General features: G+C 31.0%; 9 protein-coding genes across 9 annotated transcripts; 6 read left to right on the top strand and 3 right to left on the bottom strand.

The window, feature by feature from the left end:
- Positions 1-151: 151 nt before the first annotated feature.
- PPL_09267 (Nif3-like dinuclear metal center hexameric protein) lies at positions 152-1,300 on the bottom strand (the record flags this gene model as incomplete). The annotated part of the gene is made up of 2 exons (XM_020580064.1): positions 152-589; positions 683-1,300. The coding sequence occupies 2 exons, from the start codon at positions 1,298-1,300 to the stop codon at positions 152-154; spliced, it is 1,056 nt and encodes a 351-aa protein (XP_020429897.1).
- A 408-nt stretch (positions 1,301-1,708) lies between these two features.
- PPL_09266 (uncharacterized protein) lies at positions 1,709-3,031 on the top strand (the record flags this gene model as incomplete). The annotated part of the gene is made up of 5 exons (XM_020580063.1): positions 1,709-1,835; positions 1,931-2,090; positions 2,512-2,573; positions 2,718-2,801; positions 3,015-3,031. 5 exons carry the CDS (start codon positions 1,709-1,711, stop codon positions 3,029-3,031), a joined length of 450 nt encoding a protein of 149 aa, XP_020429896.1.
- A 182-nt stretch (positions 3,032-3,213) lies between these two features.
- Positions 3,214-3,737, top strand: PPL_09265 (uncharacterized protein; the record flags this gene model as incomplete). The annotated part of the gene is made up of 2 exons (XM_020580062.1): positions 3,214-3,292; positions 3,346-3,737. 2 exons carry the CDS (start codon positions 3,214-3,216, stop codon positions 3,735-3,737), a joined length of 471 nt encoding a protein of 156 aa, XP_020429895.1.
- A 489-nt stretch (positions 3,738-4,226) lies between these two features.
- Positions 4,227-4,590, top strand: PPL_09264 (uncharacterized protein; the record flags this gene model as incomplete). The annotated part of the gene is made up of 2 exons (XM_020580061.1): positions 4,227-4,308; positions 4,388-4,590. 2 exons carry the CDS (start codon positions 4,227-4,229, stop codon positions 4,588-4,590), a joined length of 285 nt encoding a protein of 94 aa, XP_020429894.1.
- A 226-nt stretch (positions 4,591-4,816) lies between these two features.
- PPL_09263 (uncharacterized protein) lies at positions 4,817-5,551 on the bottom strand (the record flags this gene model as incomplete). Its single annotated transcript, XM_020580060.1, has 3 exons — positions 4,817-5,019; positions 5,099-5,213; positions 5,456-5,551. 3 exons carry the CDS (start codon positions 5,549-5,551, stop codon positions 4,817-4,819), a joined length of 414 nt encoding a protein of 137 aa, XP_020429893.1.
- An 85-nt stretch (positions 5,552-5,636) lies between these two features.
- On the top strand, positions 5,637-8,335 carry abcB4 (ABC transporter ATP-binding protein; the record flags this gene model as incomplete). The annotated part of the gene is made up of 4 exons (XM_020580059.1): positions 5,637-5,677; positions 6,093-6,257; positions 6,316-6,679; positions 7,163-8,335. 4 exons carry the CDS (start codon positions 5,637-5,639, stop codon positions 8,333-8,335), a joined length of 1,743 nt encoding a protein of 580 aa, XP_020429892.1.
- A 79-nt stretch (positions 8,336-8,414) lies between these two features.
- On the bottom strand, positions 8,415-11,768 carry PPL_09261 (uncharacterized protein; the record flags this gene model as incomplete). Its single annotated transcript, XM_020580058.1, has 5 exons — positions 8,415-9,463; positions 10,282-10,387; positions 10,434-10,478; positions 10,985-11,203; positions 11,574-11,768. 5 exons carry the CDS (start codon positions 11,766-11,768, stop codon positions 8,415-8,417), a joined length of 1,614 nt encoding a protein of 537 aa, XP_020429891.1.
- A 264-nt stretch (positions 11,769-12,032) lies between these two features.
- On the top strand, positions 12,033-12,370 carry PPL_09260 (uncharacterized protein; the record flags this gene model as incomplete). Its single annotated transcript, XM_020580057.1, has 2 exons — positions 12,033-12,119; positions 12,194-12,370. 2 exons carry the CDS (start codon positions 12,033-12,035, stop codon positions 12,368-12,370), a joined length of 264 nt encoding a protein of 87 aa, XP_020429890.1.
- Positions 12,371-12,801: 431 nt separating this feature from the next.
- Positions 12,802-13,714, top strand: ndkM (nucleoside diphosphate kinase; the record flags this gene model as incomplete). The annotated part of the gene is made up of 4 exons (XM_020580056.1): positions 12,802-12,993; positions 13,088-13,333; positions 13,412-13,547; positions 13,620-13,714. The coding sequence occupies 4 exons, from the start codon at positions 12,802-12,804 to the stop codon at positions 13,712-13,714; spliced, it is 669 nt and encodes a 222-aa protein (XP_020429889.1).
- Between the last annotated feature and the right edge of the window lie 277 nt (positions 13,715-13,991).

Genomic DNA, 13,991 nt, shown 5'->3' with positions numbered 1-13,991 from the left:
AACTTAACCATTTAATAATAATAATAGTAATAATAAAGTAATAAATAAAAGAATATACAAGTTACTTTTATTAAAATTAGTTTAAAGTATAAATTTTTATTTTTTTAACAAACAAACAAAAATTGTGTTGAAAATTGTAGTTGTAGTTGACTTATACCACAACTAATGGATCAGCATCTCTCTTTGAAATGATGATTTCAACGTTTGCGAGTTTAGATTGAATGAGTGATTTGTAGGTTGAGAGGTATCCACGTTCGGTGTTGGAGTGATCGCATACGATGACGTAGTTGCCTTTGGAACATGCCTCTAGAATTTCATGATGTGAGAGTTCACCTGTGAGATAGAGATCGGCAGGTGTGTTCAAGATTACACTGGCACCACTACCGGCACACATAGCAACAGTCTTTATTGGACGATCTTTTCCACCTTGTGGACGACCAAGTCTAATATATTGCAAACCAAACAACTTCTTTACTGTTTCAATAACTTGTTCAATCGAAACACCTTCATTGAATGTTAACAATCTTCCAATTCCAACATTATCAGATGAGTATTTAATACCATTATATACACTCCAAGATACAACCGACTAATCATTAAATAAAAAATGGTAATAAGTAAATTAATATAAACTAAGAGCAACTATAAATAGTGAATTTGATTCATTCAATCGTTTACTTACTTTTATATTCTTTTCAATTAGTTGTGATACTAAAGATATCTTTGATTCGCTACATTGAACCTCTAGTTTCGATGATTGCTTCGATTCGATGGTGTTGATGTTGATGTTATCGAGGTTGGCAAGTTCGTTTTGTAATTGGGTAGAGTCATTGCTATTGAGAAGAATCTCAACCTTATGAGTGAATTGCTTGTTGGTCGACATCATCGATGCTTGGATCGGTCTGGCCGATGCACCTTTACCGCTGGCGATCGATTTGAGAGCGTCGGCAGTCCAGTCGTTGATCCCACCATTGATAGCATCCAAAGCAGAGTGTGGTGAATACACCGGTAGATGATTCTCAATTGCTTTCACTGCAATTCGCTGTGCAGTGACCTTCGATGTCAATCTCTTGAACTGTGCAAATAAGGGTGGGTGATACGATACGATCATCGATGCTCGCTGCTCGATCGCTTCGTCCAAGACATTCTCTGTGAGATCGTTGGTAAGAAAGATACGATCAATCTTCAAGCTGTTTGCATTCGATGGTTCTACTAACAAACCAACATTGTCCCAGCTACCTGCCAACTCCAAAGGAGTTATCTCATTCAAAGCACCAATAACCTCTTTAAAAGTAGACATATTTCTTATACAATTTCTATTATAATTAAATAACAAAAATGATTTACTATTATGCAAAAATGATCCACTACAATATTTGAACATGTGTGTGTTTCAAAGATCAATGAACATCAAACACAGTAATCATCTGAATTTTATTCACAAGTAAAAAAAAAAAAAAAAAAAAAAATAATGAATAAACAGAGAGAAAGATAATCTTTCTTTGATTAATATAACTTAAGATATTTATTTAAAAGTGTTTAAATATTTATATATTCTTTTAAGATATTTAATTAATTCATATTAAAATTTAAAAAAAATTAAATATTTTATTTTTGCAAAAAAAACGAACGATTAATTAACAATCATTTTTATTTTTATTATAGCTTTGTAAATATATATATATATTTAGTAATATACAGTACAAATATGTCTAAAATTATAAGACAACAATTAAACTTATTAAATAAAGAAAAAGAAGAAGAGAAATCATCTTTAGATTTCGAGCACGACGGAAATGATACATTTATAGAGAGAAAACATAGATCACCTTTAGGTATGACTAATATCGATAGAATCTTATAGTGTTGTGTTAATTAATTAATAAATGATATTAACATATAATTTAAATTGTATATTTTATTTATACAGATAAAATAATAGAAAAGAAAGTAGATGAAGAAGATATTTTACAAAGTAATTTAGATAGATTTAGAAAGAAGTTAGATATTAAATCACGTTCAAAGTCAGCAAAGAAAAAGCAAGAATTGATAGAAAAGACAGTTGCATTCACCGATGATACAAACAAGAAGTTTAAACTGACACTCAAACAAAAGAAAGCGAGAAAACTAAAAGAAAAGAAGAAAGAATTACAGAGAATCAATAAATTGAAATAATAATAATATAGTACATTAATTATTATATTTTATTTATTTATTTATTATTATAATCGATATATAACTTAAAAATTAATCCATTAATAATTATTATAATAGAGAAAAAGTATTATCTATAATCAATTTAGATAGTTAGATTCTTATAACATTCCTTCTAAAGATAATTATTAAAATTTATAACAACCCGTGACTAAATTCAACAAATTAAACAAGATAGAATAGTATTTTACATAATAACATAGTTATTTCAATGAATAGAGATACAACAATAACAACAACAACAACAATTATATGATTTGATTAAACCTCAACGACAATGTATTATTAGCTAATAAGATCAGCCAAAGAAAAGAAGTGGTTGCGAATGACATTGACATTAATATTGATTTTCTTGGGTGGTAAGATTAACGAATCAAAATCACAGACTTGAAAGTTGATATATTATAATATCTGTTGTGTCTTTATCACTATTTTAATCAAGATGTGTATATATTTATTGTTTTCACACAATCTATTATGAATAAATATTTTAAAATCTATAGTAATAATTATCACAATTGTGTTGATGATGCAGCATTGTAACAATTGTCCAATTTACATTTATAGTAATATTGCAGTTTTTATAGGTAAATCAATATTTTTTACTTAATTTCATGTATGTTTGTGGTTACCCACAAAGTGAAAAGTCAGCTGATGGAGGAAAATATGATCAGACGACAATCTACCCCCAGAATTTATCATATCACTTATAAAGTTGTGTTATTTGTTATGTATAGTTATAAATCTATATTATCATTATTTTAAAAGATTATAAATAATGATTATTCTTTTGAAAATAGGGAAATTATATGAATAAAGATGTAAATCATTACTTGAATAAACTCTAAATATGCATTACGAAATACTATAAAAGCAAACATGTTTGATTGAAATAAATCATCAAACAACAAACAAACAAACAAATATACTAATATTCTAAACTAAAATCAATATATTAAATATCTTTATTATTTAAATCAAATTAAACTTTAAACAAAAATGTCAAGATCTTTCTATTTAACTTTTGCCTTGGTTGCTTCTTTAATGATTGTTTCTGTACAATGTGATCAAGAATTCTGTAAGTATTCTTTTAATGAATAATTTATTAATTTACTAATTTTTAATAAATAGTATTTGAACCAACTACAAGTGGATCTTCAAGCTCAACATCTCAACAGTCACCAGCCTTTGTAAATGAAACTGTAGCACCAAAGATTAATGCAACAGTAACTCCTGCACCAACCAATGCTTCAGTAACAAGTGGATCTTCAAATCCAGCACCGGTATCAACAACAGGATCAGCACCAGTTTCAACACCAGCTGCAACCACACCAGCACCATTGATCCCATCAGATGAACCAAAGGTCTCAACCAATACTGAAACACCAAAGCCAACAGTTACAGTAGTACCAGTTCCAAACAATGCTACCTCTGGTTCTCAAAATCCAGCACCAATCAAAGAAACAATCAAAGAGTCAACCAAAGAATCAGCCAAAAAGCCAGTTGAAACAACAACCAAGTAAAAAACTTTGAAAGATGTCTCAAATCGTTTTTTCATATCATTACTCAATGTATTATTATCATTAATACTTTGTACATGTACAATCAAACATAACCAAATAAATAATTTTAAAAAAAAAAAAATTTGTGTTAAATATAATTTGATTGATTGTTTTTAACGTGTACGTTAAGCAAACAAAAAGAGCACTGACTTTTAAATTGTGTTAAAAGTGTGTGAGTGTGAGTTTATTTATTTTTTTGTTAAAATATTATTATTATGATCTAGAAGTATAAAGATGTTCATTAAAATACAATTATTTATGAAGCCAATAAAAGCTCACACATTGATATTCAACCACACCACCCAAATAATTTAATTTAAAATGATTGATTTAATTTAAATTAAATACCAAAAATTCTAACAATATTTGATATTTAAATTTTCTTTTTCTTCTTTTATATCTTATCTTATAAATATTTAATAATAATATATAAAAACAATCAATTATTTAATGTCAAAAATTTATATTTATTTAACAATTATATTTGTTTTATTACTTATTGTACAGACTCAATGTACTGACCAAACAGAAGGTAAATATATTATTTGCTATTTTTTATTCAATTGATATTTGTGATAACAATTAAACTAACACAATATAAATATTTATAGATAAAGGAGGTGTTGCTCCACCAAATCCATCTCCAAGTCCAACCACTCCACCATCAGGAAGTGATGGAAAAGGTGATCATAAAGGTGGAAAAGGTGATCATAAAGGCGGTAAAGGAGGAAAGGGTGGTAAAGGAGGAAAAGGTGGTAAAGGAGAAGAAGGTAGAAAAGGTAAAGTAGCAGATGAAGAGCCTGCAGCAGCTTGAAGCAGAACTATACCAAGTTGATATTGTTGCCATAAGTTGTAAACCAGTTCATTCTTTTTCGATAGGATCCATGTTCCTATTGCCATTACCAATTAATTGTACTTAATAATAATAATAAAATTATATAATTATTTCACAAACATTCAATATCTTTTCTTTCACTTCTTTAGAATCGAATCTAGCCGAATTGAATTGAATAGAACTCTAACCAAACTTAAGTTTACTGTTATATATTTATTGAAACATGAGTTGTTAGCATATCTTGTATTGTCTCTATTGTATCTCTGTTGATGTGTATATCATTTTGCCATGCCGATACATATGTTATCAGTTGATCACGATCATTACAACTCAAAAGAGTATCTAAAATCGTCTTTTTATTCGCTAGTGAACTGACATACATATCAACTATATCTTTAAAGTAATTTACTTTTAATAATGTAACGAGATTAATATGGTAATTAGTAATAATAAATCTTGATAGTTACTGTTTTATTTAATTACATACTTAATCTTAATATCATATTATTATTATTGCTACTACTGTTGCTATTCTTACTATATCTTGATTCTAAAGTACTTAAAGATTCTTGTTTTTGTTGTAGTTTATCTTTAATCACTTCCTAGGTTTTTAAACAAATAAATTAATAACCTTTTTTCTTTGATTTGTGTTTGATTGATTGATTGATTTAACAAAGAAATTGCTTACTAATTCACAATAACAGCTATATAGTAATTGAAATTGTTTAACATTTGATTTAAACATTGTGTTTTTTATTTGATTCTGAAGGATCGTGTTGTTCTTTATTGCGATATTACTCCAATCGGTCAGGTCGAAATATATCAACTTTAAATGATTATTTACAAGTGTATTGGCTAGTTTTGTGCCTTTATCTCTATATGTTATCCATTGTTTCTCTAATTCATTATAGCTATCGAAACAACTTAATATATCCTCCATTAATCGTCTATTTACAAAATGTCTAAAAAAAAATAAAAAGAATGATTTTTTTCAAACAATTTTATTCATTTTTAGTATTATTCAAATGAGACATGATAAAGGTATGGACAATCAAATTGAATTTAGGTGATCCAGAGTTCTGTTCAAGTACTAGTTGTTTTGTAAAACAAAAAAAAATCATGATAGAATAAAAATTTGTATGTGTAGTAGCTGTCAAAGTAATTATTAGAATATATGTAATAAGATTTCAACCGATATTACAATCTATTATTGAGACATCAAATCATCAAACAAATGTTTATTTGATTTATTATTACATTTTTTTTTGTATGAATGAAATGCCTTTTACAAAAAAAAAAAAAAAAAAATTAAAATGTGTTTGTTTGATCACTTATAAAATAATGCAATCAAATATATCTTGTTATTTAAAAGCATCTTTTAACAGTTCAAATCGAAACATAAGATATCAAAACTCTATTAAATGTATATCAACTACTAGAAATCAAATAAATACTAAGTGTATTGTTTTCTGTAATAATAGTATTGTATATAAGAATCATTGTAATAACATTAATAATAATAATAATAGTAATAGATTATCAACAATCTATAAATCATATGTCTCACCTATATTTAATCCAACATTCTCTAGAGAAAATGTCAAAATAACAACAACAAACAATTTTAAACCAAACAGTAAATTATTGTATTTCTGATATTAATTACAATATCAATCAAAAACGATATCATTCATATACCAATAGTAATAACAACAATAACAATAGTAATAGTAATAGTAATAATAATAATAATAATCAAAATAATTATAAAAGTAAATCGAAATCATATATAGCTATTTCAGGAGTGGGTGTTGTCTCGATTTGTATTGGTGGTTTATTTATTTTCAATTTCGGAAGTGATGCACAACTTTTAAATGTGGTTCATTGTCAAGATGCCACTACTACAGGTACTGTTGCGGAAAGCACTGCTATCCAATTGGACGAAGAAGCTTCAACCATTTCAATTGATACCGATTCAATCGTTGCGGAACTAGAGCAACAATTAACAAATAATCAGATATTCTGGAAGTTGATTCGCCCCGATATCTGGGTGTTGTCACTCGGCATCGTAACTGCACTACTCTCATCGTGGGTTGGAATTCAGCTGCCGAAAGTATTTGGTAATCTTGTGGATTGCTCGAAGCGTGGTGACTCCTTGAAGGACCCTGCAATCCGCGCCATAGCAGTGTTGCTACTTCAGGCGGGCCTTAGTTTTATCTCGACGACACTCATCTCTGTTGTTTGTGAGCGATACACTTCCGGTCTGAGAAACATGCTCTATGCTCATCTCTTGGAGCAAGAGATTGCTTTCTTTGATAAAAACTCGACTGGTGACTTGCTCAATCGTTTGTCTGCCGATATTCAGCTGGTTCGTTCCGCACTGAAACACACCGTAACTCTCGGAGTAAAGTCAACCGGTCAAATCGTGGGTGGCGTCGTCTCGCTATTCTTGATCTCCACACATCTCTCACTGATAATGTTGACGGTGCTTCCTACAATGGTTGGAATCGGAACGATCTACGCTGCACACTTGAAGCGTCTTTCCATAAAGGCACAACAGGCGAATGCACAGACCACTGCCATGGCACAGGAAGCACTCGGCAACATTAGAACGGTGGTGGCGTTTGCTAGTCAGGATACGGAATCGTCGAGATTCGCTCAACGCTCACAAGAGTCATTGGATCTCGCAACGGATGCCGGTGTTCAAATCGGTATTTTCCAGGGTGTGACTTCGCTGGCGTTGAATGCCGTCAGTCTTCTTGTCTACTGGTACGGAGGAACGTTGGTGTCGGCCGGCACTATCACCTCTGGTCAACTGACATCGTTTATACTGCACACCATGTCGATGCAAAATTCATTCAGTCAACTATCGATCTTGTTCACCCAGCTATCGAATGCATCCGGTGGAATGTCGCGTGTCACCGAGTTGCTGAATCGCTCCACTCTGATTCCACGTCGTCCAGGACTGAGACTCTCCCACATCAAAGGAAGAATCGAATTTGTCAACGTCGGTTTCCGTTATCCAAGCAGAGAGCATGTTCAAGTGCTGAATAAATTCAATCTCACCGTCAAGCCAGGACAAGTAGTGGCATTGGCTGGCCAATCCGGTGGTGGAAAGTCGACTGTTGCCGCACTGCTAGAACGCTTCTACGAGGCCAACGAAGGTGAAATCTTGGTGGATGGTGTTCCAATTACACAGTTATCAGCCGATTGGCTGAGAAATCACATTGGTATAGTCAACCAGGAGCCTGCACTCTTTGCAACTAGCATCCTCGATAACCTGAGATATGGTAAACCCGATGCCACCGTCGAAGAGATTGAAGAAGCCTGTCGACAAGCCAATGCACATCACTTTATTTCATCGTTCCCAAATGGATATTCTACGATGGTCGGTGAGAAGGGTGTTCAACTCTCTGGTGGACAGAAGCAGCGTATTGCAATTGCAAGAGCGATCTTGAAGAACCCAAGAATCTTGATTCTCGACGAAGCTACCAGTGCACTCGATTCAGAGAGTGAAGGACTGGTACAGGATGCACTCACTCGTTTGATGGCTGGACGTACCACACTCGTCATTGCACACCGTCTCTCCACGGTGCAGAACGCCGATGCTATTGCAGTCATCGCCAACGGTAAAGTAGCAGAATTTGGTACACATACCCAGCTAATGTCAAAGAATGGACAATACTATAATTTAGTTCAAAGACAATTACAACAACATCAATAAACAAATTAACAACCAATGACTTGGAATAACTATAATTAATATTATAAGAAGCAAAGTAAGACATTTTTTATTATTATTATTATTGTTGTTGTTGTTGTTGTTGTTGTTTTTGTGTTTCATTTTTTGACCAATTTACACAATCTTTTATCATCCATTCAATTGGAATCTTATTGTTAAAACCCAATTCCTTTACTGCTTTGGAATCATCGACACTAAAAGATTCAATTATCATTTTGATCTCTTCATCAATTATCTCTTTACCAGTGAAATAATTCCAAATTTTGTATAGATTGCTAATTGCTCTGAGTACTAAAGTAGGTAGCACTCTCACATTTTCGGGGTTTGGAAAGTTCAATTCTCTTCTAAATGCAATGACAACATCTTTCCAAGTCGAATACACTCCACCCAAGAGATATTGTGATCCTTCAGGTGAAATAGCGTTTTCTGCAGCTATGATAAGGACACGAGCACATTCCTCTCCAGACACAAAGGTTGCACCACCATTACCTGTTGTCTGGAGAAGATTTTGAAACTCAGGTTTCGTTAATCGGCCCATATTATCTTCATCATATCGACCGATAATATATCCAGGGTTTAGTATCACATATTCCAATCCTCTTTTTCCAGCATCTCTAACCAATTCCTCTGCCAAGAATTTAGTTCTGGCATATCCATATGCATTGTGTGGACCACATTGTTTGGATGACTCACTTAGTATCGATCCATATTTAGCTCCATTTACAAAAGTGCTTATTGAAGATGTGTAAATAAATCGTTTAACTTGTTTCTTTAGACTAACTTCAATTAGATTGGAAACTCCATCTACATTCACTTTGGTTTGGGCTACTCTATCTTTGGTTAAAGTTATTGAGGCCAAATGAAAAACAAATAGATTATCACAATCTGGAATTCCTTCCATCAAAGATTGGTAATCATTTACATCTCCTTTGACGAATTTCAATAAATCCAGACTTCCAATTGAAGAACTAATAATTTTCTTTAGTTTATTTGCTTTTTCTTCTGATCTATATAAAACACAAACTATATATTCTTTCTTTATTAACTGTTCGACGACATGCGAACCTAGAAATCCTGTTCCACCTGTTACAAATGCAGTTTTCATATTTACTTTTAAAATTAAAAAATTTCTAAAACCAATCTAAAACAAATGTATAATTTACTATTGAAATTTTGGGATTTATTATTATATTATTATTAATTAATAATAACAAACTAAATTGAAGATTTAATATATTTAATATACCCTCAGTTTATTCACTCGATATTGAGGTAACAAAAAAAAATATTCATAATTTCATTCGTCCACCTTATTTATTTATTATACTAAGAGTCATTTATAATAATACTTCAACTCGTATATTGTCACAAATTACTTGGTAAATTTCCAACCACTCTTTCTTGTTTTTTTTTATTTTCTTTTTATCTATCAGATTGAAATAAATTACAAAAAAAAATTGTATTCCCACACTTTGATGTGCTTTAAAGCAGGTAGCATTTCTCTTATTATGTTTCTTTTTTTTTTTTTTAATAAACGAAATGAATCACCAGATCATTATTGGGATGTGTATTTTTTTTCTTTTTTTAATATGATACAACGCCTTTTTTTTTTTCAATAAATTAATATTCTTCCATCATTTGTTATTTTTACTTATTAATTGATCTTTTTTTTTTCAAAAACAAATATTAATTAATTTATAATTTATTATTTTCTATCATTAATATGAGTTATACCATTTTTCATTAAAAGTTATTTGATGAACAACTCAATGCTACATAATCAACGAACAAACTAATACCCGTTCAATCAAATAACAAGAAATAAAATTGGTAACCATAAACCAAACAATTTTTTATTTAATTTAATTTTATTTTATTTTATTTATTTTTTTATATAAGATATTTTTTAGAAAGAGTGGCTGATTTACAATCGTCGCTGATCGAAGATGCGAGCATGTTAGACACTTGAAATTTGGCACTAAAATAAACAGCACCAGTAACTAAATTGATTTGAAATGAAGCATTTACAACTCGCTTTCTAATAAAGGAGTTTGACCTATTGGACTTAGTATTCTCTTACTCCATCTGTTGGATTCCAATCTTTCATGCCAGTTTTGGTATTATACTTGAGAATTAGATGTTTGTGATACAATTTAAAGATAGGATCAAACAGTCTAAAAATTGATATACGCGGACGATTGGGTTGATGGCTCTATTTTTCTGTTGCTTGAAGAACAGAACCAAAAGCTCTAGCTGATACACATGTCCGATGATATATTTTGATATGGCTTTTTCTTGTAGTCCTGGTTTGGCATACAAAGTCTTTGTATTTCCATCTGTGAGTAGGTTAAATATCGCATAAGATTGTCAGTTTGGGATAGATTCTGAATACTGACAATTCTTTTAACTTGGTATGAATGGTTTGGATTGCGAATATCCATGACTTCTGCTCCTTTCAAATCCTTGACCTCGGTTGGCTTCATCAAAGGGAAAATAAGAGTTTCAGCCCTGCCAAATATTTTTTAACCAGGACCAAATGCGTCGACAAGTTTAATGTCAAACGGTTCCTTTGTTTTTGGATCTAAAACGATTACTGGGTAATCCAACTTGTTCTCAATTTTTGAATTATACAAAGGCACCCAATCGATGCTGTTGAAGCAATTTAGGGATGTCACATTCATCTAGAGTAGATGTGGCATCTGGTGAAGACACTGCAGGGACAGTTGGTACGGTATCGGGTGATATTGCTGAGACAGTTGGTGCGGAATCTGGTGAAGAGACTAGAGGGACAGTTTGAGATCTTTTAGAGGAACACGCCAGTGTAGATCCCTTGTTTCTGTTTCTTCTAACCTTATTTCATTTATTTCTATTAAAAACTAATATTAAGAGAGGCTCAATAAATAATCAAAATTAAATGTTTGTTAACTCAAAAAAAAAAAATTGAGTGTGGGTGTGGTGGGTAGCATTTCTCTTATTATGAATTATCTACAAATATTATTAAATTTTTTTTCTATTTTGTTATCAGACAAAAATAGTTCAAAAAAAAAAAAAAAGTATTAATCATATCATACAAATAATTGTGATATATTTTGATAATAGATTGATAAAGTGGTCAAAAAACATAGGTGATGATTTTCATCACCTTGTACCAATATTATTAAAATTAGTTAATCACCGATGTCAAGTTGTGGTTTTCAAATTCACTGAGCTCTGAAACTACCTTTTCGCAAATTTGGTTTTTGACGGGGTTTGAAAGTTGAGAAAATTGTTGTTTAAATTGATTGGTTGCTTTGCAGAATCTCAAATTAATGGTTTTAAAAATGTTTACTGACTTATTACTTAAAACAAAGTATCTTACTTTCTTATATTGAAAGTCTCTTTTAGAGTATTCGTTTTTTAAAATTATTTGAATCATTCAAAAAAAAAAAAACTAGTTTTAGACCTTCCCCAATAGTTATTTGGTATTAAAGTAAGAATCTCACCTTTTATTTATATACTTTTAAACAATATAGTTTTTAGAATAATAATTATTATTTAAAATTACAACATAAGATTTAGAATGATTATAAATAGTCGATCAATTAGTTAATAGTTTGTATCAAACCACAAACAAACAAACAAATAGAATAAATATTTATTAAATAGTAATAATTAACTATCTAACTCTCAATATAAAGAAATGAAGATTAACATTGCCACCATTACCCTCGCTTTAATTGCCCTCTTGTTGGTTTTCACCACTGTTTCCGCTACTGAATGCCCTCAGGTATGAACATTAATTATAAAAAAATAAGTTTGATTGCTTTAAAATTATTAAACATTATTTTTAAACAATATTAGTTCATCCCAGTCTGTCAAGTAGGTACCCGTCTTGCCTTCAAAAAGGTTGGAGACTGTGAGATTCCACATTGCGTTCCATGTCCAAGAATCGGTATTGTTGTCAGCTGTGCACCAAATGAAACAAGCGTTTCGACAGGCGGACAATGTCCAACCTTCTACTGTGTCAAAAACGAATAAATCGATTTACACAAAAATAGTAATAGAAAAAATAAATATTAATAATATCATCAAGATAATAAATAAATATTATTAATATTTTCAAGATAATCTGTCAGGGATTGAGAACTCATTGTGTTATTATGAGAATTAGTAACAATTACACCTGAGGAATATAGTCGACGGTACAACAATATCTTTTAAGAGTTTGTTCTAATTCAAATTCTTTTTCACTAAAATCACTCTATTGGGCACTATAATTTTAAAAACTTTGTAAAATGAACATTTGCAAAAGTGGGTGATGTTCAAAAGTGTGGGTGTTTTTTTTTTTTTTATTCATGAATAAAAACACATTTTTTTCAACGTTACAAAATGTTTTGAAATTCAGCACCTGATCATTTCAGTGTGGGAATATTAAATCAAATCATTTTTTAAAATTCATACATATAAAAATGTTCTCAAGATTCTCTAGAGTTATTCCAAGAACTGCTGCAGCTTTCACTGCCACCAGAACTTTCTCCACTGCCTCAAAACAGTTCAACACTCAACAATCATCAAACACCGCTCGTTTCTTAAAGTATGCTGCCACCGGTGTTGCTTTGACCACTGCCGCCGCTTTTGGTATTGCCAACTGTGCCGATAAGGTAAATAACATATTACAGCTTTTAGTTTCGTTATTTATAAATATGAATCTAATAATTTATAAATAAATTACTTTTTTTCTTTTTATCTTTATAGACTCCATTCCAAGGTGTTCCAGGTACCAAGAATGAGAGAACCTTCATTGCTATCAAGCCAGATGGTACTGCCCGTGGTTTGATTGGTGAGATTATCCACAGATTCGAGAGAAAGGGATACAAGTTGGTTGCCATCAAGATTTTGCACCCAACCAAGGAACAAGCTGAGGCTCACTATGCTGACTTGAGCTCAAAGCCATTCTTCAATGGTCTCGTCAAGTTCTTCTCCTCTGGTGCTATCGTTGCTGTATGTTTTTATATCATTATTAGAAGTAACAGGTAGTTATAGCTTTAAATTATAAATACTAATTAACATTGTTTATAGATGGTTTGGGAAGGTAAAGGTGTTATCAAGGGTGGTCGTTCTTTAGTTGGTGCCACTGACCCAGCTCAATCATTACCAGGATCCATTCGTGGTGATTTGTGTGTCGAAGTCGGTCGTAACATTGTCCACGGTTCAGGTAAGAAGACACCATTATACATTTTAAAATATAATTAAAATTAATACCAATTTTTTTGATAAATTATAATAGACGGTCCAGAGAGTGCACAACATGAGATCAAGCTTTGGTTCAAGGAGAACGAATTTGCCGAGTGGAATTCAATTCAACCAGTTTACGAGAATTAAAATTTTAATTGATAAAACACTATTTATCACATTTTAATTAACAACAAATAAAATTGTAAAATTAATTAAATTAACAAAAACAAATATAAAAAAAAAAGAATATATTAATTATTATGTAAATCGAAACACAATCCAATCACCAAAATGAAATATTTAAGTTTTGTAGCTCCTCGTTTATTAACACACCTACAAATAACACTGCAAACAAACTTATATGAAGTGTGATTTAACACAGTTTGAAAGAGTTGACCACCTTAAATTACAAATATGGGTTTGA

This window comes from Heterostelium album, assembly GCF_000004825.1.
Source record: "Heterostelium album PN500 unplaced genomic scaffold PPL_scaffold9, whole genome shotgun sequence".
In the NCBI taxonomy this organism is placed as follows: Eukaryota; Evosea; class Eumycetozoa; order Acytosteliales; family Acytosteliaceae; genus Heterostelium; species Heterostelium album.
Note: the sequence above shows the minus strand (reverse complement) of the source record. Positions and strands in the feature narration are given on the sequence as shown.